At 47.0% G+C, this 23,605-nt stretch overlaps 1 protein-coding gene and 1 long non-coding RNA gene across 2 annotated transcripts in view; one reads left to right on the top strand and one right to left on the bottom strand.

Annotated features, from left to right (window-relative positions):
* LOC118146292 (uncharacterized) overlaps window positions 1–10,335 on the top strand; it is a 328,556-nt gene extending 318,221 nt beyond the window's left edge. Inside the window, exon 4 of the mRNA XM_078343994.1 lies at window positions 7,388–10,335. Coding sequence (XP_078200120.1) covers window positions 7,388–7,433 — 46 coding nt within the window. The 3' untranslated portion in view covers window positions 7,434–10,335. The remainder of the gene's footprint in view (window positions 1–7,387) is intronic.
* A 1,724-nt stretch (window positions 10,336–12,059) lies between these two features.
* LOC128929294 (uncharacterized) overlaps window positions 12,060–23,605 on the bottom strand; it is a 34,604-nt gene continuing 23,058 nt past the window's right edge. The window contains exons 2-4 of the long non-coding RNA XR_008475487.2: window positions 13,872–14,055; window positions 13,496–13,593; window positions 12,060–12,426 (exon numbers count right to left, since the gene is read on the bottom strand). This is a non-coding gene — a long non-coding RNA (uncharacterized LOC128929294). The remainder of the gene's footprint in view (window positions 12,427–13,495; window positions 13,594–13,871; window positions 14,056–23,605) is intronic.

The raw sequence follows: 23,605 nt of genomic DNA, 5'->3' as shown, positions 1-23,605 counted from the left end.
AACCTCTCTAATCTTTGGTGCCAGGGAGACTGTAGCTGGGGTTCCTCCCCTTGGAAACCAGAAAGACTGCTCATCTTATCTCAGAAGGCCCTGCAGACACCATCACTCTTGAGATCCTCTCCCTTTCAGAATTGATGTGTGTGTGCCTGCAGCGTTGATATATAGGTGATGTCCAGAACTTTCTGGAATTCTAGTTCCAGTGGGAAATTCAAGTTTGGCCCTAGGAAATGATGCCACTTGCCTGTATTCATTCTATTCACAGACAAGGAAGCAATCTTTAGGGAGGACCTCCTTTAACAACTCATCCCTCCTACTTATGGATCTTAAGTTTTTAAAAGATGATTTCTTCTAGAGGGAGTTTAAGTGATAATGAACTCATTCTTTCATTTTTATGAAACAAAGACATTTATACTTGACCATCAGAGATTCTAATTGGCATGTGGCTCATGCTTATGAGACCTGCAGAGTTGATAGAATCGCAGCTAAAACAAAGACATTTGACATTTTAGTTATTCATGCAGCCTTGCTCAGGGCACATGTACAATGATCATTAAGCTGTTTAAAATAGCCATATTCCAGCACTTGTGCAAAGAATATACTAGTGCCTACCAATCCCACATTGTGTTCCAGAAGGACTCAGGAACAGGTAAGTGAATGCAATTCCAGCTACGCTTGTTCAACTGCAGGAAAACCCTATGAGTTGCTGGGCTGCAACGGGGGAGCAACACTGCATGGGTGTCAGCACCCACCGTGGTGTTACAGGGTGAGTCCCGTCATCAGGAAGACTTTGACAGTGACTTTGCATCACACCTCATTCAGTACCCAAAGCCTAGGATGTGTAAGAGGAATACCCTGAGACAAACACCTGTGGGAAAGAGGGAGGGAGGCAGGACGGGGCAAGGGAGAGGTGGAGCTGTGATGTGGCCTTGGGGGCAGCCTTGGCTGGCTCCACAGAGCTGCTGGAACTCTGAGCTAGCCCCTCAGGGTCATCTCACATAGGGCTCTGGCAGCCAGGCCTCTGCCTCTTACCTCCATCAGTCATTGGGTGTAAGCCATCCAAGGAAGGTCATGGCCTTGGGCAAGGCGGCTCTCTGAAGAGAGGCAAAGAATCCTTCTGGGAAGGGGGACATGGGTGGTAACATGCATCATGGTGCTACAGGGGGAGTCCTGTTACCAGGAAGCCTTGGACAGTGACGAACGCCATCATGAAACTGGAAACCGCATCCTGCTTCTGAAATGAAGAAAGGGGCAGGGTTCAGGTTAGGTTCAAATCAGATCCCAAACAGCTTCTGGGAGGCTGAGAACTGGATCAGCCTAGCAGGGAATAGCAGGGAGTAGTGAGGACTAAGCAGGAGTTCACACAAGCTGGATGGAACTCGGGGGAGAGCTGGGACAAGCAAGGAAAAAGAGTATTTATTGTTCCTTCTATGTAGCTGGCCCAAGGACTGCATACCAAGTCCTTTTTTTTTTTTTTTTTTTTTTTTTTAGTGTGGAATTAGTTTTTATTTTTAACTAAAAATAAATGCTTAACATCTTTCCAAAATCAAAACTAAAGATGAACACTTAGAAAAAAGGGTGGAAACATATTTTTCCTTCTCTGGGGAAACCAGTAAGGCAGACATTCTAATGGAGCGTGGTTTATCTCCACAGGACTAGTCTATGCGAACGGAATCTCTCTCCAGCCTTTTCTCTATGTCAGTTTTATCTATCTGGCAAGAAAAAACAAAAACAACCCCTCCCCACAAACACAACACAAAACAAGGGACTTGAAAAGCTGGAGAAAACCTTTTAACGCGTTTCTGTAAAATCCCTTCTGAGGAGGTCTAGTACAGGTACTACCCATCAGCAACTTAGCCGGCCAGGTAAGAAGTGGATTTCCTAGGCTGGGCAGAGAGCTTAATCGCTGAGGCACACATTGACTCCAGACCTCTCCACCCAGGACGGGAGACTTGGGAGTGGTTCAGACTCTTCCCTCCTCCTGGCCCGGTCATGACTGAGATTTGCTGGGTTCAAATGAGATGACACATGCAAAGTGCTCAGCCTGCAGTAAGCATCTCTGTGATGGTGGTTACAATAATTACTATTATTCCACGCAGTGGGGTGAGCTGGGCAGGGCAGGGTTTAACACCTCAGGGGGTGCATTTACCAGCCACCTATTTTAATATGCTGTTGGGGCTTCCAACACATTTAGGAGGGGTGCATCTTACATGTGGAACGAAGATTGCTTGTGATCTTATTCCAGTGTCAAAAAGGTCTCTGACTTACTCTTTTCTCCCTCTTGATATTGATATGAAAATGGCTGATATTCCCAACCATTTATTAATTTAGGTATCCAACAAAATTGTATCAAGTACATTTTATGTGTCTGTGACTATTCTGTGCAAAGAAAAATAGTAGTGACAACAGAACTGCCTCCAAAGGGCTTCTATTTTAACAGGAGAAGCAGCCAACAAAGCACAGAGTACGTGAGCTGCTGCTAAATGCCATGACAAAATATTTTTTAAAGGAAAGGAAATAGGGACTACCTTGTGGTTTGCAAGTTCCTATAGCCTGGCCAGGGAAGGACCCTGGGAAGCAATGGTACTGAAGGCAGGGAAGGACTGTGCTCTGCAGATGTCTTGGGGAAAGCCCGATGGGCGGGTAAAAGGGCAAGTACACCAATCTTGAGCTGGGAGCAAGCCTGGCATGTCCCAAGAACAGGAGAGACGGGGCTGAGCCCGGAGAGAGTGGCGAGGCGTTGACTCTTGGTCTGTGTGAGTCAGGGAAGTCATGGGAGTGAGGGTGGAGGAATGGCAAGCTCTGACTTCTGTTCTGAAATGATGCCCCGGTTCAGGGTAAAGAGACAACCAGAGGGCCAAGAGTGGAGGCAGGGAGGTGAGGCAGGAAGCTGTTGCAGCTGCCCTGGGAGAGGGGATGGAAGTGTGGACAAAGCCGTGGAAGAAGGGAGACACCTGGCCTTGGAGGCTGGATTGGTTTGTCAGGTGCAGGCCACAGGGATTGGTGAAGAATTGGCTATGGGCTTTGAGAGAACCAGAGGAGTGAGGGTGGCTCTGAAGTCCTTGTCTTGAAGGATGGTCAGACTCCGGTGGCCTCTGACTGAGGAGTTCTTTTTGGACACTTGAAGTTCAATGTGTCTTTGAGGCACCAACCATACACAAGAATCTGGAGTTCAAAAGAGAGATCCAGACTGGTGAAAAAGATTTCTGTGTCCTGGTAATTCAGATGACATTCACAGGGAGGACGGAGGGGAGCCCCTGGGGCTGTCCTGTCCAATCTGGAAGCCTCCAGCCACACTTGGCTACTGAGCACTGGAAATGTGGCTGGTCTGCAGGGGTCATGTTATATGAAAGGGTAGCATGCACATCAGATTTTGACGATTTAGAAAAAAAAAGTAAAATATCTCATTGATAATTTTTATATTGCTTACATGTTGCAACAATAATATTTTGATTATATTGGGTTAGATGAACTCTAATATTAAAGTTAATTTCACCTGTTCCTCGGTACTTTTTTTTTTTTTTGAGACGGAGTTTCGCTCTTGTTACCCAGGCAGGAGTGCAATGGAGCGATCTCGGCTCACTACAACCTCCGCCTCCTGGGTTCAGGCAGTTCTCCTGCCTCAGCCTCCTGAGTAGCTGGGATTACAGGCATGCGCCACCATGCCCAACTAATTTTTTGTATTTTAGTAGAGACGGGGTTTCACCATGTTGACCAGGATGGTCTCGATCTCTTGACCTCGTGATCCACCCGGCTCGGCCTCCCAAAGTGCTGGCGTGAGCCACTGCGCCCGGCCTCCTTGGTACTTTTTAAATGTAGCTATTGGACAATTCAAAGTTGCATCTGTGACTCGCATTGTATCTCCACTGGATAGCACTGGTCCAAGGAGCAGAGAGGTCATAGCATTGAGCCCTTGTGGCATCCAGCATTTAGGGGTCAGGATATCAGGGAGATCTAGCAGAAGAGACTGAGAATGAGAAGTCAGAGAGGAGGAGGAGGAAGAGGAGGAGAAGGAGAAGCATCAGGAGGGAGCAGTATCCTCGACCAAGTGAAGACCCTGTATCAAGAGGAGACTGATTCTCTGTGTCAAGTACCTGCTACTGGGCTGGTACAGAATGGACTCGAAACTGAGTACGGCACTGTGCACCATGAAGGCCACTGTGATCTTGACGAGAAGGGCTTTGGAGCACGGGTGTTCTGGGAGCAGTGGTGACAGTGAGAAAGCCTGATGTGGGGGGGCCTCAAGGGAGAAGCAGGGGAGAACAGTTGGACACAGGACATGTAGACATCCCTTTGTAGGAAGTTTGCTACAAATGGGCAGCAGGAAAATCGGGATGATAGCTGGAGGGGGAGGTGGGGTAAAGAGAAGCTTTATTTTCAGCATAATGTTGATTGGAAGCATTTTATACACCTTCTACAGACAGATATTGTTCTAAGTGCCTTGTACGTATTAACTCATTTAATCCACCAAGTACTCTATGAGGTAGTCACTATTTTGCTTACCAATTCACAGGTGAAGAAATTAAGGCACAGACAGGTTAAGTAACTTGCCTAAGGTCACACTGCAATTGAGGAGCAGAGCTAGGATTTGAACCTCAATCGCATGGCCCTTGGCTCTGCTTTCACCACTGTACTATCTGCATCTTTATACCTGATAAAAATTCAAGGAGAGAGGAAAATTGATGATGCAGGGGAACTATGGGAGGATTCCTGGAGATTTTTGTCTTTGGGGAAGGCAAGATGAGATGGAGTTGAGTGGGCAAGTGGAGGACTTGTCCCCAGCCAAGAGCAGGGGCATTGCACAGTGGACAGTGCTGCGGGCTGGCATGTAAGTTCCCAAGATCAGTAAGGCCCTCCACTGAATGCAGGGGGGCAAGGAGGTGCTGGTGGTTGACAAGGGAGATGATCGGTGAGTCAAGAAGGCATTGGGGCATTGCCAGGAGCATGGGGTGCCTCGAGACTCGAAGGCATGAGACAGGGTGTAGACCAGTTTACTCCAGCCTCTCCTTAATGTTTAAAATGGGGGGTCTCCAGACCTATTCTGTGCCCCAGGGCTAGTCTCAGATTCCTTCATGGCCCATCCCTGGGAGACACCTCAGGGCCATCCTGTGCTCAGAGGGTGCCAGGCAGGCAGCATGGCATGGAGGTGGGACTGTGCAGGGCAACGGGGGTTCATCAGCTAGGGACCAGCCTGCAACCAGCTGAGGATGATTGGAAGAGCCTGGCAGCTCTGTCTCCTGACAGATTGAGGGCTGCAGGGGCTAGGCCTGCTGAAGAGGGAGAGGGCGGGAGAGGACATCAAGAAGAGGGCCTCCCAGCCCTTGCAGGGGCCGATGGTGGGCCTTTGAATCCCTCCATCTGGGGTCAGTGTACCCGAGTGGCTGGGCCCCCCATGCTTGCCAATAAAGCGTGTGGGACGGCCTTCAATTATGGAAGCGTAGCCAACCAAATCAGCTTTCAGATAAATTATTTATGCCGAGGCCTGCAAGGGAGGGAGCCTGGCTGCATGAACAACGTGTTCATTTTCATAAAACGCTGCAAAGTTGCAGTGGGCTTGGGGGAGGATGAGGGGAAGAAGAAAGATGATTAGATTAGAAGAGGCCTGCTGTAACTGACGCACAAGCAGGGCATGTTGTTTCTTTTTTGGGCTGTCTTTTGTACTGTGTTTTATACAACGGAAAAGAGCAGAATACAACATCTCTGAAATGTTAATGAGGGTTATTTGCTATTTACCTAGGTTGGGGGTTTAAAGAAAAGGCTGGGCTGGAGGTGAGGGGGTGTGTAGAAGATTGGATTCCATGCAAATGCAGACATCAGGGAGCCTGGAAGCTTTGGAACAGAACTGGGCTGGAGGCCTATCATGTCCCTGTGCAGAAGGAAAGAAAGCAACAAATCCTATGGGCTGGGAGGGTGTTCTCCCTCCTGCTCAGGGCCCAGCCAATGGGACTGGATGGAAGGCAGGGGTCCCAGTGGGAAGACAGGTCAGCTCCAGAGAGCAGGCAGGCTGGGTGACTGGGAGAGTCCCTCCACCCTGGAACCTGGGGGACAATGACAAGCCAGGGGTGACATTTCTGCCTTCCACAGTTTATCCCATCCCCATCCATAGGAAAAACAGGCAGAGAGAAGAATGCAGCCTGCTTCCCTGGGGAGTTAGGTGCTGTCTGGATGACGGCTGCAGCCACTTTGTCCCAAATTGATAGCACTTGAGCTTTGGTGGTACAGGTGACAGACAAGCCTTCTCTCTTACTATGGGGGATGAGATGAGAGGATAGCTGTTCTTCCCTCACTCAAGGCAGACCTCTGAGGTGTCCAAGAGGCGAGCTGAAAGCCATCCCATCCAGTGCTCACAGGCGGTTCCTCCTGCATCAGCCCTGCCGTGAGAAAGGACTAAGAAAAACAGGTTGCATTGGCCAGGCTTGGATTTCAAGCTCTCGGGTCATTTTGTCACCCATGATACACCTTTAGTTGTCTCTATTTTCCTCCAGAGTCACTACTTTGTGGCCAGTGAGACAATCAGGCAAAGCTTCTTAGAGGAGGTGGTGGTTGTACTGGACTTGGGAGGATAAAAGGATTTCAACAGGGATGGTGCTACTACCACTCCTATTTTACGGATAAAGAAGCTACATCTAAGAAAGCTTAACTGGCTTATCCAAGGTCACTTGGTTAGCAAATAATACAGTGAAGATGCCAGTCCAGGTGCCCTAATACCATATCTTACGTATTTCCTACTGTAATGAGTCTCTTCATTTCCTTGCCACTCCAGAGAATGGCAGGGGTAAGAAGGTGTAGTGAGACATGGACCCTTCTGTGTGGTGGGCTGATTTACATATTCCCGTATTCCCATGGCCCAAGGGTGCTGCAGTATGTAACCCAAGGGGGCCACTGCATGAAGGGCAATCCCCTGGAGCTGTGTAGTACACAACCTGAACTTCTGTACCTGGCAGCCTTACCTATATAGATTACATGTACATGATACATGTCCAACATGTACTATTTTGAATGAATAAATAATGTGTGTGACAAGCAATTTGTTGAAGAACAAAAAACAAAATACCTGTATGGGACCATGTTTTATACCTGTTGTTAGGCAGTTGATTCTGTCAGTTGCCAGTGACACAATCCAAACTCGAATCAGTTTCGGACACAGAGAGTTTATTATTTTTGAGTAACTAAAATGTCTACTTCCCAGAGATACAGTCAACTTCAGGCATGGCTGGGGGCAAGGGCCCATAGGAGGTTGACAGAAATCTGTTTGAGTCTCTAGGCTCTGCTTGCCTTTGTGATGGTTTCATTTCCCACAAGACCTCCCCACGAGGTTGCAAAGATGGCTTCTAGCAGCTCCAAGCTTGCAGGAACTCTGGCAGTAAGTGAGCCTTTTTTTTTCTTCCAGTAATCCCGGCAGAAGTTCTGGCTCGAGGCTCATTGGACCACTGTGAGTGATATGCACACCTGTGAACCAGTCACAGAGGTGGAGGTTGGATGATGTTAGAGGTGCAGTAAACTGATTGGCAGGCTTGAGGCTTGGTGGAGGAGGGGGCCGTGGACTGCCCTAAACCACATGGATGGAATGGGGAAGAGGTGTGTTCCCTAAAGAAAACTGAGATTCTATCACCAGAAGCAGGAAGAATGGATGTTGGGCAGGAAAAACAACAGATGTCCCCTTCTGTGGAAGAACCCTTTTGTCAAATAAAATCTTTCTTGGAAGCCAGACATGCAAACCAAATACAAACAGTGCTGTCCTGGGGATGCCAGTGTGGGGGAGAAATGTTCAGACAGATCCTTGCTTCTTGAACATCGCCTGTGCATTTTTAATGCCACATTTCTGAAAATGCTGTCCCCTCATTTAGTAATATATGTCCTCCTCTTATTTACCTACCTCTTTACTATCAATTAAATGCTTACATACTAATTTAAAAGCCACCTTCCCATGTAGCTCTTCCCACTTTCCTCTTCCCCAGCACAGGGTTTTCTAAAGGGTATGACACAGGCACCGTTCTTTTGAAATGCTCTGAAACACATTGCATGATCAAGTATGTTTAGAAAACATCCCACTTCTCCTGGTGAACTACATGGCATGTTAGCATTTTAAAGGCTCTGAGAAGTTCTGCAGGCATCTGTTGAGCTTCATTCAACTCAGGGTTTTCCTAAAGCAATTATCCACAAAATCTGCTTTTCTCTTTACCCAGCACTGAAGGATTTGGAATTTTCTGAGAGGCATTGCCAGGGAACATTGCACCGGGCATGCTTTTCTGTGCTCACTGGTTTTATGGCTATAGAAAGAGTATTTCCCCCTTTCAGACCAGAGTCTCCTCTGGGCATCCAGGCCCTCAGTGAACAAGGTTTCAGTTGAGGAAGTGGGAGCTAATACTGTGCTCTTGGAAATGACAGGAGAGCTCTTGACTTGGCTCAGATTCTTTTCAGTGCCCAGCCCAGCTGCCACCAGTGCCTTGTCCTTGCTGGCCAGTGAGTATTTTTCTAGCTGGTAGAAGAGCCCAGCTCATTGGCAACTCTGAAGAGAACCTCTTCCAAACAGCAGGAGGTGACTGTGAGGTCTGTGTTGCTCTCATAAGAATATGGCACAAAGGGTCTGGGGCAGTACCCAATGCCCAGGCCCATGGGGGGCTATCCCTCGCAATGGGCTAATGGGGCCAGCCCCTGGGCTCAAGGTGGGAGCATAAGAGTCCATTGGGAGGTCCCTGCTTGGGAAGGGGGGCAGTATACACCCTACAGTCTCCTGGGAAACAGCTGCCGCCAAGGGTACTTTGTGGGCTGGGTAGAGGAAGTGGGCTGGTGCTGCTATTCTTCCTGGGGAGGAAGGAGATTTAGAGTGGGCTGTAAGAAAGAATCAGGAAGGACTCCCAGAGAGGTGGGCAGCATGACAGAGGGAAAGGAGAGGACATGGCTGGGCTCAGAGCCTGGCTTCAGGCTGCCTTTGTCACGTAGCAGCCATACATATGACTTACCCTCTCAGGACTCGGTAGCCTCATCTGTGAAATGGGGTCACTGTTTCTCCCATCACTTGGTTGTTTGTGGATGAAATGCGAAGTGATTTGCATGTGTGAGGAGCTCGCTGAATCTGAGCTACCATTATTGGCCATGCCTGAGCCTTGAGCACTGTCTTCTTGGAAGGGAAGAATGAGAAAGCAGAGGTGGGGATCAATCAGTTCCCCAGGGAAGTGATTCCAAAGGGATGGGCAGGTTAGCATTTTAGTTGTACATGGACCAGAGGTACTGGTTACTAATAAACTCAGACAAGAGAAATTGTTTAAGGGGTAGATCTGGCTGGTTCTGGTGGGAGCACCCCAAAAAGCATATTGGGGAGCCCAACTTTAACTGAGTTTTCACCCTGTCTGTGGTGCCTCACTTTCTTCATCTGTGAAATGGGTGGGGTACAATGAAGCTCCTGGGATTACCCATGGCCATACCATCTGCAGGGCTAGATGAGGAGACTCAGTGCCTCTCTCGCAGAATGTAGGATTTCTGTAAAGCAGGGAGAGTATGGGTTTGCATTCCAGCAGGCTTGGCTTGGCGTCCCGGCTTTACCCATTTAGCAGCTGTGTAACTCTAGGCCACTTACCTTTCCTCTCTGAACTTCATTTGTTCTCATCTTTACAACAGAATGACTAATGATGGTTGAAGGAGAGCCAGCGAGTAACACAGCTAATGGAGGCCTGGCTGCATGCCAGGCTTGGATAGGTGGGGTCATTTGGATGGCATGCCCATGCTCTGTTGTTTCATCCCCCTCAAGCCTGTCAGCCTCGAGGAAGCTCAGCTCTGTGCACCACGGGAAGGCATAATTGGCCACTGGTTCAATCCAGGTCAAGTCCTTTGATAGCACACTCTAGTACAAAGGACCCATGGACAGAGAGCTGTCTGGGTGGGGCCACAGCTGACAGCTTCTCAGCTACATCCTCTACAAAACCACCCAGCTGCAGCTGGAGAGAGGCACTCACTTAGTCCCCTGCAGGTAGCAAAGGGATGGGTTTTATAAGATTACAGGAGGGTGCGTAGGGAGTCATGGGCCTGGCTCCACCAGGTCTAACTGCTTCTGAGGGCTTGGACATGGGTCTTGCCCTATCTGGGCCTGTTTCCTCTTCTGTGAACCTGGGGTACTGGACTTAGGCTCTATTTCTTCCCCTTTTAGTTCTAGAATCCGGTTTTGCTTCTGTGATTTCAAGAGAGGACAGGAGGGGACAGTTTGATGGACATTCCAAAGGCCTCAGGTTCTGATCCCAGCTCTGTGACCTTGGGCATTTATTCATGAATTCACTGCTGTGCCAGGTGCTAAAGATACTAAAGAGGACAAGACAGGACATCACTGCAGAATCAGTGAGTCCAGTGGGGGAAGGAGATGTGCAAATGGCTGCCCTTCGGGGTGGGGAGGGTTGGGGGCAGCACTAGGCACCACGTGGTGGGCCTAGAAGGCTGGGCAGGACTGGAGGGGAGGCTTTGCGGAGTCCTGGGGAGCCTGCACCTGGAGGAGGAGGTGGAGGTATGGGGGCTAGAGGAAGGCGCTGCAGGCTGAAGACACAGCTTGTGCAGAGGATGGCTGTGTGGAAGGACCCAGTGTATGTCATTATCCCCTCTGCTCCTGGGACCCCAGGAGCTCCTTCCTGGGCTTATGTTCTGTGGCATGAGAACCGCGGGGGCTTGGGTGTGAAATGAGGTGCTCCCCAGCGCTGAGCTAACAGGGAGTGTGGTGTGGCCGCACAGATGGGGTCTGGGACCAGAGTTCCTGAGCACAGATCCCAGCCCTGTGAATTTCTAGCTGCCAGGCCCTGAGTGCATTGCCTCCCTGGCTGCGCCCTTGATTCCTCTCTCGCCGGGTGGGGATGTCAGTAGTCTCCGGTTTACAGGACCCAGCAAGATAACCCGAACAGAGTGCTTAGAGCCATTTCTGGAAGGTAGTAAGTGCTTAGCAAACATTAGCTGCTCCTCCCTATTTTAAAAATGAAGAAAAATGAAGGTCTGAGGGAGTTGGCAAGCTGTCTAGAGAGACACAGCCCAGATGCTGGCCTTGTCCTCCCCCCCCCTTCCCTCCCTGCCTGGCTTTTCCCTCCCTTCCTCTCTCCCTTCTTTCCTCCCTCCCTCTAACTCTTGCACTTCATCCCCTCAACTCCTCCAGCCAGCCCCTGAAAGGCCTCCAAATGCCTGGGACCTGCTGGAAAGCTCTTTGATCTGAACAGACCCCCGGCACCTCTGGGGGCCTGGCACCCTGATTAAACCCTCTGCCCCACACTTTGGGGCCTGTGTTGAGGCCTGGGGCAGAGCCTAAGCCTGGTATCTATTCTACCACCCTCCCCTCGCAACCACTCCTTGCCTTGCCCCCTGCCCCCATGCTCAGAGCCGCTTCAGGAGGGAAAGCAGCACCTGGGATCTGTCTTCAGAGACAAGCAGCTTCCAGGCCTCCCCACAGGGCAGACTGAAGTCAGCTCCCTCCCACTGAAAATGAATGGCTCTCAAACAGCAGGGTCACCCCAGAACCCCTGCGACTGCCGGCTTCCTGCCCACCCATGGGAGGCTCTTTGGGGCCAGTTTGTGAGCCTGGTAAACACAAGCCTCCTCTCCTCCTCCATGGAGAGCCGAGAACAGTCGCCCACTCTGAACCTGAAAGCCGGTGGAGGCCTGCGCTAATGAGTGTGCAGGTTTTGCTGCCTTCGGAAATCAGGCACTAGCTCTGGGCACTGGGCAGCTGGATGATTGAAAGCCCAGTCGGGCTCCCGCCCTCCCCCACCCCCACTCTCTTTTCTGTGTGTTGTCCGCATCACTGCCCAGACCAATCTGTCTCTTCATGCTGAATTTTTTAAAGCCAAATTGGAAAAAAATTGGAAGTAGCCAGCATGCTATTCCCCCTGGGCTCCAAATGGGCCCTCCAGTTAGGGGAACAAAATACACTGTTTTAATTTATAATAATTATTATTATCATTATCCACAACAGTAACAATACCAATGCTCCCATGCATGGGTAGGCCAATGTACAGTGCATAAAGTACTTTTCCAGCTGTGATTTCATTTGGGTCTAACCCCCTTGTGAACTTGCTCCCCTCCCACCCCTGCCCGCTTTGTCTATAATCAGAGCAGGCCAACTGCCTGGTGACTCTCAGCTGTGGCAGGAAGGCCAGTCTCAGGTTCCCAGGCCCTGCTTTTCCGTGTCCTTCCGAAGGGACCACATTAGCAACACATTTAGCAGACGTGGCAGAGCACCTGCTCAGGGAAGGGCTCCGGACATGTCAGAAGAAGACAGGACTTGGCACTCACAGGGCTCCAGTGAGATGGTAAAGAAAAGCCAGCTAATCTCAGCCTCACACTCTAAGGGCTATGCATGGCCTTTGGGAGACTCTGGGCTCAAAAGTTGAAGTCAGCTTGGGTAACGCCTCAAAAGCCGTTTCATTAAATGTGGATCACATTTATAGACATCACAGTTTCAACCTGAAATTGAATTACAACACACATAAAGAAAAATACAAAAAGCATGAGGTTACAGCTCAATGACGGTTCTCAAACAGAACACACTCATATAACCAGCCCCAGACTAAGAAACTGAGGCCCCCTTATTCTCCCTTCCAATCACTCCTCCGAACCACGGTGACCACCATCCCGACATGAAACAGCATAGATTAATGCTGCTGCTTTTTGTAGGTATGTGAATGGAGCCATACACACTGTGCAGTCTTTTGTGTCTGGCTTCCTTTGTTCAATGTTATGATGTGATGCTCAATAACATTGTATACAGTTGCAGATTTTTCATTTCATTGCTCTGTGATATTTCACCGTATGAAGATAGTGAAATTTAGGTATCCATTTATCATGGATGAGCGTTCGGGTGGTTTCAAGTTTTTGGTTATTATGAATAAAGCATATTATGAAAATATGTTTTTGGTTATGAAAAACAAGATTGTTTATGAACAATCTTGTACATGTGGGTTTTTTGCACGTGTGTGCACATTTCTGATGAGCAAAAACCAAGGTGTGGAAACATGGAATCATTGCATGTAAGTAAGTGCATGCAACTTTAGGAGTTGTTGCCAAACAGCTTCCCAAAGTGGTTGGACCAGTTTACATTACTGGTTTTTAGCATCTATGTGGCAGTACCTCCAAGAATCTATAGATCCTTGGATGATCTGATGGAAGCTGCGGAATTTTGCCCCAGAAATACATTCACAATTCTGCATGTGATTTCGGTAAATTCATGAACCCTGTGAACTCAACCAGTTCCAAGGATTCCTATGAGGCCTCTTGTTCTGAGCTCCATATTCTAAGGTATGTTGTCCACATTTTGATTCTGGGTTTTAAATTCTTTGACTGGGTGGAAGACTTAGAACTTAACAGGGCTGGGTGTGGTGGCTCATGTCTGTAATCCCATCTAAGCCCACGATCTGCAGAGGCTGAGGTGGGCAGATCGCTCGGAGGTTAGGAGTTCAAGACCAGCTTCGTCAACATGGCAAAACCCCAACTCTACTAAAAACACAATAAATTAGCCAGGCTTGCTGGTGCACACCTGTAGTCCCAGCTACTCAGGAGGCTGAGGTAGGAGAATCGCTTGAATCCAGGAGGCGGAGGCTGCAGTGAGCCGAAATCCCACCATTGCACCCTAGCCTGGCAACAGAGAGAGAAAAAAAGAAAGAAAGAAGTTAACAGAGCACCAGCAAAGCAGGGGCGCCAAAAACAAAACAAACAATTTTAAAGAAAGAAAAAAACTTATTTTTGAAATAATTGTATAATTTCACAGAAAGCACGGACGTATTCATCAAAGAAAACATTATAATGCTGTTGAATGTCCTTGCACATATCCAACAGATGGTAATTAATTCACTTTACATTATATATGGAAGGCACATAATCTTTTCAAGGCAAAGGCTTCTAAATACGTTCACCTGGTCCTGGTGATCCCATCGATGACACATAAACTGCATCTGATCAGTGATTGCTCCAGGAGGCACTGGGACATCTGTGTGATGAGGGGTCACTGGCTGCTAAGGGCTCCCTGTCCCATTGGATCCTCACCACACCCGTTAGGTGGCTGGGCTGTGTGTCACCAAGTACATGGGCAGCACAGCTCTGTAAGGAAAATGGGGGCCAAGTGGGTCAGTCAGAGAGATGCTTCTGCAGGTGGGTAGTGGCTATAGGAGCTGGGTTTCTGGTTTACAAACAGGGGCGTGGAAGGAGTGGGAGTGGAAAGCTGCCTCCACCTTCCTGCAAAGCAGCATGGATGAAGAGGGAGCTCGCTAAAGGGCAGTGCTAGGATGGATGGTGGAAACCCTGTGAAGATGGGTTTCTGTTTGATGTGAGAGAGAACATCCAACTGTTCAGCTGTCTAATGGTGGAAGCCGGTGCTTGAGGGGTAATGAGATCCTTGTCCCTAGAGGCATGTAGACTGATGCCGGATGGTCACTTGACAGGGACGTTGATGAACTAAATGATCTAGGTTTCCTTCAACCCTGGGCTTGGCCATCCTCAGAATCTAGGTCTCCTGACCCCACCACGTACGCTTTCCTCCTCGCTGCTGACCCGATAGAGCTCAGATTGGACGGTGCACTGGTCCAGCCTGGGCAGCGGCAGGAGCCCGCATGAAATAACTTATGCTGCTGTCGGAGTGACAGCGTATCTGCATAAAGCATTCAAGAACTGGTCTCTGTGGATTCAGGCAAATATTTTCCATTTCATAAAATGTGGTACAATTTTACCTCTGTGTTCATTGAAAAACTGGCATGAAGGAGGAAGTGTTAATTCAATGGCCTTGTTCCCTGAGCGCTGGTGGCTGCCTGCCTTGCCAGTTTCCTTGAGGCCTCCTACCCCACTGGACCCCACTATGGGGCAGAGCTTGATGAACCCATTGCTGCTGGTTCATGGGCAGGGGTGGGTGTAGAGGATCCCTGGCCACCTGAAGGGGAAGTGGAGGGCAGAGCACCACTGGGACACTGGGAAGGAACAACTCTGTTCTGCTCCCATTTCTGCTCTGGCCCTGTCAGCCATGCCCCTCCCTTCCTCTTTGCTCCCTCTGTCCTCTGCCAGGACTAGGGCAGTAGTCTCTTCCCGGAGCTCACCTCCCCCAGTCTCTCCTTATTCTAAGCCAAGAATGCCACATACTTGGCATGGGTACCGTGATGCCCCCTCCCTTGCCCCTACAGACTTCACCATCAGTCTCAGGATTCCTCCCAGAGAGCCTCTAATGAATGATTAATTTACCTGAGTGGGCAGTGATGGGGAAACTGATTTGCCAAACGTACCTCCTCCATGCTTTCAACAGAGCACCCTTTCAAAGAGCAGAGCGGAGCTCAGATGACATCATCCCTCCCTGCCTCCCCGACTCCTACTTCTCATCACAAGCATGCACGAAAATAGCTTTACAGGTTTCTCATGGTGCTTCATAGTGAAGCCAAATTCAACTGCATGGCGCTGGAAGCTTGTGTCGATTTGATCTGGTTGTGAAATCTTTTCTACACAGTCTGAGATGCTTGCTCAGTTTTCTTTTGGAAGATATGAAGAATGGTCACACCACCCTATCCGATCCCATCCAAATGCTCTGTGCTTCAGAGGCCAACGACATGCTGTGCTGTCCCATCTCCCAGTGACTGCCCAGGTGGTGTCTTGGCCTGGAGTGTCTGTCCCACGTTCTCCAGCATACAGAGATATCTGGGCTTAGTGGGATGCCTTCTTAAGCTCTCAGTGTTGTTTGCTGCATGGACATTGTTGATCTTGAAATAGGCTCTGAGCCTCAGGGTTTTCCACGAATGTCCAGTTCCTGCCCCTGCCCCTGCCCCAGATCAAGCGTAGTTGTAGAGGGCTGTACGGTTCAGGAGCCCAAGAAGGCCCTTAGAGTACAGCCTCTTCCTGCCAATCCAGCCTTGCTGCAAGGTCCAGACAAGCCCCTTACCTGGGAGCTTGAGCAGAGATCCCAGTTTGTGTTTAATAGAGCAGCTACAGTCAAGCTTGCAATCTGCAGATGTTAGAACACTCATTGGACTCTCACTAGCAAGTGGACACCTCTCATTAGGGTGTCATTAACTAGCTGCCTGATTTGCATGTCCAGATCAGGCTCAGGCTTTATGACAGCAGGGACTGTAGAAGGACCAGCAGGGCTGTGAAGACTCCTGCACATGCTTTAGTCTTGAGGGGGTCACGCAGGGGTCGATGATAAGGGTGGAATTGGAGCCCTTACAATGATCACACTGCACATGACAGCACAGTCTCCCCGTCGCCCTGGGAGATCCCTGTGGTCTGCTTTCTCCCCTCCTTCATATCACACCCCACTATACCCTGTCAGTTCTTGTTCCCCATTGCATCTGCCTTTGGTTTTCTTCCCTTCATGCTGGTGTCACTGCAGAGCCAGCTGGCGGCACAGTTTCCTACCTGCCTCCATGGCCCTGGGTCTCCACTCCAGCAGGCTGTATGAGCTCTCAATGCATGGACTGGATCATGTCATCACCTGCTAAACTCTTCAGTTGCTTCCTGTTGAACTTGACATCCGGATTGCTTCCCATGAGGCTTGCATCCATGTCCTAGTGTGTCCCACCTCCACTGGCCCCCATGCTCCAGCCACTTTGTTCTGGGACACTCAGCATGCCCCCACCTGGGCTCTGTGCTTGTTCTTCCCTCTGCCTGGGTCACCTGCCTCCCAGATCTTGTGTGGATGGTTCCTTGTCATTCAGGAGAAGGGCTGGTGGGTCTCGATGCCTGCTGTGTGCATGTATGTGTGTGTACCTGTGTGCAAGCCTGTGGCATTGGGGTGGGCAAGGGAAGAGCAAGGAATGGTGAGGCTGGAGGAGAGATCCCAGGCTGGGGATTAGAACACACAGCAGACACCTGGTGAAAAGGAAGCCATGCTGAAAGGTGGAGCTATGTGGTTGGATGGACTTGGCTTCCAGCCCCCATTCCAGTCCTAAATGGCTATGGGACCTCAGCCAAATTACTTTCCCCTCCTAGTCTCGGTTTCTCCATCTGGAATAATGAGATCCTCATCACAGCTATTCTTCAGGGTCACTATGAAGGCAGCAATAACTTAGATGAAGGATCGCAGGCAGTGCCTGGCACAGCATCAGGACTTAATAAATAGTAATGTTTTAATTTTAAGTAGAAATCAATGTAACAGAGAGGCATGAGCTGGGACACAGAAGACTAGCATTCATGCTTCTGACTGCTGTGGAACCTTACGTAGCCAGCTGCCGCTCTCTGACTTCCACCACCACCAACATCCCACAATTTGGAGGGAATGGCTATGTTTTCTTCCACTGGCAAGTGGGGCCAGAACAGCTCTCAATAACACAAGAGGACCACAGAAGATTTATACTAGGGTTCCAGACTTAGCCTGGGAGAGCTGATAGTCTTTGTGGTGAAGATGAACATGATAAGAAGTATAGTATAATTTGGGGGGCATGGTGCCAAGAGGTGTGTATATATATATATATAATCCTTAAGTCTGTCCTCCTAATTAGGCGTGCTTATCCTCATTTTACCAATGAGCAAAATGCCAAGACTGCTGATTTACCAAAGGCCATTAAGATAGCAATTGGAAGCATTGCTAACTGACTTTAAGATTTATGGTCTATTTTCTTTCCAGAAACCACAATATAGAGGTTCCCTGAAGCTTGTTTTCTTTTTCTTTTCTTTTTTTTTCCAATTCTTTTGGGAATATGTGAAGCTTACTTGCTGATATAGTAGCCCCTAGCCAGGTGTGGCTGTTCACATTACAGTAATTAAAATGAAATCAGAGAACAAATTCAGCTCCGCTGTCTTACCAGCTGCATCTCAAGTGCTCAATAGCCACACGTGGCTAGTGGCTGCCATATTGGAAAGTGAGGATATACAACAATTCCATCATCACAGCAAGTCTTATTGGACAATACTGCCCCAAAGATAAGAGAGCAGCATGCTGCATCTATGCAAGGCCAGGTTCTTGGCTGGGGACTTCAATGAATGCCACAGGTGGTTGCACATCACTGGTTGTAGATTACAGTGCTTAGGGACAAGCAAAACTTACCATAGGGCAGGAATGACTCCTTTTCCAAGCTATCTACTGCTCTGGTCTGCCATGTTCTCTGGAGTTCTGGAGTAGCACTGTGTTAAACTGCTTGCTTCTCGAAGTGTGGTTGACCAACAAATACCATCAACCAACCTGGGAGTTCATTAGATATGCAGAATCTCAGGTCCCACCCCAGATCTGCTGAATCATCATCTTCATTTTAACAAAATTCCCCATGTGACTCATTGCACTGGAGACGCACAGGACTACACCACACTCTGCAATGTTTACTATGGTATTTAGTGTCACCTCTTCCAGGATACGTTTTCTAAGCTCTAGGAAATCTATGTATTTTGAACTATCCAGTCGGTCACAAGGCTCTGGTGGGGAAGTGCTTTCTTTAGAGTATAGCACAGGTTATTTATTTCTTTTAGGTTGTAAATATCTAAGGTCAAAACTAGAAGAACTTTTAGAGATAATCTAGTTCCAAGTATTCATCTCAGAGATGGGGAAACTGAACCTCAGAGAAGAAAAACAGCTTATTCAAGATCATACAGCAGTGCTGGAGCCTCCACCATGTGACATGGTATAGCGTTTCAGTGACACATGACCCTGGACAAGAGAAAAGCTCAGTGCTATAGTGGGAGGACCTGAACTGATGTCCCTTTGATGCCAAATATGGGGAGTGTCTATTATTGCCCCAAGCCTGTCCAAGGAAGTGCTACTGAGCACCATGGTTGCCATTTATTGGGCACTCACTGTGTATTGGGCACTTTCCTGGGTGTTTGTGCTTATTATTTTATTGCATTCTCATGATGATTATCGGATGTAGGCTTTGTCACTTTCTCCTCTTTAAAGGTGAGGAAACTGTGGTATACCAAAGTTAAGGAGCTCACCCAACATCACACAGCGAGCGGACAGTAAAGCCAGAATTCAAACCCAGAACATCAGGTTCCATAGCCCAGGCTCCTTCCTCCCCTGCACACTGTAGAGAATTCCCAGGTGAAACGGTTCCCTGGACGCCTGAGGCTGCCCAAGGCAAGGGAAAGACTACTGTGGACACTCAGTCATCTACCCCAGATGTCCCACTGGGAAAAAAAACCCAGAATCCCCAAAATGCTTATTTTAGAACACTCGCTATTAGGAAATAACACGTAGACTCATTGGCTTCAGATGTTTGATCTTAGAATGTAAGAGAAATTGTGGTAGGATGAAAAGAATAGTTATCACCTTAACACCCGGGGCAAAAGTTTATCTTAGGGAGAGAACCATCTTTGTTGAAGAAAAAAAGTGTTACATTGCTTGATTGAAGAAGGTAAAACCTTAAGATCATGAGTTTGGCAAGTGAGAAAGAAACAAAAAGAAGCTAAACTGGTGCACGGGAAAAGGATGATCAGACATTTGGGTGGGGGGCAAAGAAGAGAGAGGAGAAGAAACAGGTGAGAGGAGGCCAAGTGATATATTTCCTGAGAAGATCAAGGCACTCTTTTAAAAGCAGTGCGTAGTATTTGATTTCTTTCTTTTTGTGTGTGTGTGTTAGTCTGATATGCTGACATCCTACACTCTTCTTTCATCTTAATTTCAGTCATGTCTGCTTTATACCCAAGGGAGTTTGTAAGTGTGTGCGTGGGTGTGTGTGTGTATACACAAATACATGAACATATGAAGGTACACGCTGATGTGTATCAAGTGTCAAGGGAAGGAGTTGACGTTCTCTCTAGGTGGGGCTGTGGCAATATCCATACTGAGACTAATTAAAGGGAAGCAAAATCTTCCATGTGGATATGACTAACAAAAATACCAGCCGCCAGTGGGGAGCATTTATACTTTTTCCCTGTCCATTCATTGAATCATTCTTCCAAGAAATATTGACTGAGCAACTGTTATGTGGTAGGTCATAGATAAGGTCAGGCAGGAAAAGGGGTCGAGGCAGGTGGTATAGGGCTTTGTGTACTTTTACTAAGATCTGGTCCTGGGTGAACTGAAGAACTGTTGCTGCATTTTGAGCAGAGGAGGGAGCTGATTCTGTAGTTGTAAAGGATCTTTCTGAATCCTAGGATGATAATAGATTGTGAGGGAGGTAGCATACAGACCAATTAGGAGGCTACTGCTATGGTCCTAGCAGCCTTGAAGGTGAGTTGGATGGGAGTACCAGTAGAGAAAATGAGGACTTTTGTTAAGAAACATGAAGGAGGTAGTTGGTTATAGAGGTCTGGAATTTAGGGAGAAGGGTTCAGGTGGAAATATGAATTCGGAATCATCACCCTGTAGACGGAATTTAAAGCCCCAAGATGAGGGCCTTTCTCAATCCCATCTCTGAGAGTAGACAGAGGATAAAAGAGACCAAGGACAGAGCCCCAGAGGGTTTCATTCAGCCTTTTGTTCACGCCACTCAACTGAAACCACTTTGTTAAGGTCACCAGTGATCTTGCTAAATCCAAAGGCCCTCTCTCAGGCTTCACAACATTTGACCCATGTTTGAATTAAGGTTTTTTTCATGTGCAGACCAAAGAGTCATGATTAACACACCCCTCCTTCAGAATTCCTAGAGATATTAGGATAAATGCATGAGATCCTGTATGTGTGAGAAAGTTTCTGCCAAATTTATTTGGATCTCAAAGGACAGCAGGCCACCTCATCTGATTTCAGGGATATAAACAAATCACATAACTTAGAATATAGAATGGGGAGAATTAAACTATACAATGGGGAGAATTAGAATATACAATGGGGAGTACTGAGCCTGGAAGATTCAAAGGAATTCTTGGGATCACCATGCTTTATTAATTTCAAATTTCAATATTTGTTGCTGGTATACAAGCTAGCAATTGACTTTTGTGTCTTGACCTTGCGTCTTGTGACTTTCCATACTCACTTATTTTTTTGAGGTGTTCTTCATAGCTCGTTTGGGATATTCTACATAAACAATCATGTCATCGGTGAATAAAGGCAGTTTAATTTCTTCCTTCCCGATATGTCTACCTCTTATTTCTTTTTCTTGTCTTATTAAAACATATAGGACCAGTAGAATAAATAAATAATAAACCAGATTACCATCTTGTCTTATTAAACCAGATAGGACCAGTACAATAAATAAATACACCAGCACAATATGTAGTAGGACTGCTGACAAAGAACATTCTTACCTTGTTCCAATGCTTAGGAAAAAAGTGTACAGTTTTCATCATTAAATATGACGTTTTCTATAGGTTTTTTGTAGATGTTCTTTATCCAGTTTAGAAATTTTTGCCAATATTTCTAGTTTGCTAGAGTTATTGTTTCTAGTTTGCTAAAAGTTTTTTTCATATCAGGAAGGGAGGTTAAATTTTGTAAAATGCCTTTTGTATCAATTAATATGTTATAAATATTCTTCTTTAGCCTGTTGCTGTGGTTGATAAATTACATGATTGATCTTTTAAATACTGAACCAGCCTTGCATAGTTGAATTACTTGGTTGTGGTATGTACTTCTTTTTTATACGTTGTTGGCTCTGATTTGCTAATATTATGTGGATTTCTAGACATAATATTTATGTAACATTTTGGTCTGTAGTTTTCTTATAACGTATTTATCTGGTGTGGGTACTGGAGTAATGCTAGCCTATAGAATGAGTTAGAAAGTGTTCCATCTGCTTTTATTTTCAGGAAGGGACTACAGACAGTGGTATTACTTCTTCATTAAGTTTTGGGTAGAATTAACCAGTAAACCCCCCTGGGCTTGGAGCTTACCTATTTGGGAAGATTCCATTTCTTTAATAGTTAGAGGGCTCTTCAGGTTATCTGTTTCTCTTTATGTGGATTTCGGTAACTTATGTCTTTAAACAATTTGCCCGTTTCATCTAAGTTATTAAATTCGTGGGCGTAGAGGAGTTTCTGAAATTGTTCCTATTATCCTTTTAACGTCCATCGGATCTGTAGCGAGAGGCCTTCTTTGATTCCTCATGTTGGTAATTTGTGTCTTCTGTATTTTATTCTCAGTTAGCCTGGCTACAGGTTTATTAACATTAGTGATTTTTTTCCAAAGAAAAAGCTTTTGGTTTTGTTGATTTTCCTTATTGTTTTTCTGTCTTCCATTTTAGTGATTCCTGCTCTAATATTTATTATGTCATTTCTTCTGCCTACTTTAGGTTAAATTTTCTCTTTCTCTAGTTTTATAAGGTGGAAGCTTAGATTATTCATTTTAGATCTTTTTTCTTTTCTAATATATGCATCTCATTCTATTTATTTCCCTCTAAGCGCTGCTTTCAGTGCATTCCCCAAATTTTGGTAAGTTGTATTTTCATTTTCATTTAGTTGAAAATATGTTTTAAATTTCTCCTGAGAATTCTTCATTGACACGTGGATTATTTACAACTGAATTGTTTAATTTCTAAATACTTGGAGGTGAGTCCACTGGTTTTTGGGATGTGCTGTGCACATTTCTAGAGTTTCCAGAGCTGCCTTAGGGTTGCTGGGAGGTGGAGGAGATGCTGAAGGCTAGAGAAACAGGTCAGGCTGTGGCACTTCTGCCTTCACCTTGCTGCACGGAGAAAATCGCAGTGTCGACATGTTTTGTTAATTGACTGGGTTATGCTGCGGCATGCTGGTCAGAACCTGCTGCTTAGCACAGCAGAGGCTTATTCCTGACTCATGCCACTGGTCAATAGAGGGTTGTGGGGAGGGTCTGTTCCACGTAGTCACTTTGGAACTCAGGCTGAAGCAATGTTGCCATGTGGAAGCTACAGCATCTGGAGCATGTGGCCTTTTCCTTGACTATGGCAGGGGAGGGAACAGCAGGAAGGGGCTCGCACACTGGCTCTTCTGGCACTTAGTCCAGAACAGCTACCAGGCCTCTTTGGCTAGAAGTAGTCACGTGGCACTACCTAATTGCAAGAGAGCTGTCGAACATAGAGGATTAGATGGAGTTTTTGGTAAACTCTACTGTCTCATTCACAGTTGGTGTTCTCCCTAGGACTTCTTCAAAATACAGTTTTGCTGCTAAGATATCCACTCCCCCTGTTGAGCGGACAGGAGTGCTATTTCATCATTCATTTCCAAAGAATAGGTGAACCATGAGCACTTCATAACTCTTTGACCTTGTTTCGGGTCACATTCTCTCCGTGTATATCACTCAGCACATATCCGCTGGAATTCTGGACTCCTCAGTGTGGGACTTTAACAGGGAAGAAGGGTGAATAAGCCTCAAGTGTATGTGTGTTAGAAACTTTATAAAACCCTTTTTATGTCACATGGAGACAATTAGAGAAAGAACATTTGTAAACAGTGCTTTGGTGATTGCCAGGACTCAGAAGATTTGAGAATAATTCCAATTCACATAGATGTATTGCTCCCTTGTTTTGCCAGGTACAGGAATATTTGTAAAACTGAAGGAGGTAACAGGAGGAATTGCTCAAGTTAGACTAAAATTCAGGATTACTGAATTCAAGCAAATGACAAGATGGTAGACAGTGGCTGCTGGTCATCAATATATATTAGTAAGTGTAGCTGTTGAGGCATTTTCCACCATGGGAGTAACATGCATGGTGTATGCAGGCTTTTATCTTTGCCGGTTCTGATCTCTTCTTTCTCTCTCTCTCTCTCTCTCCTCTCTCTCTCTCTCTTTCCCTCCCCCACTTTTGCTCTCTCTCTCGCTATAGTTTCTCTGTGTGTC

The sequence above is a fragment of the Callithrix jacchus genome, chromosome 12, assembly GCF_049354715.1.
Source record: "Callithrix jacchus isolate 240 chromosome 12, calJac240_pri, whole genome shotgun sequence".
Taxonomy (NCBI): domain Eukaryota; kingdom Metazoa; phylum Chordata; class Mammalia; order Primates; family Cebidae; genus Callithrix; species Callithrix jacchus.
This window is presented reverse-complemented; position numbering and strand designations above follow the sequence as displayed.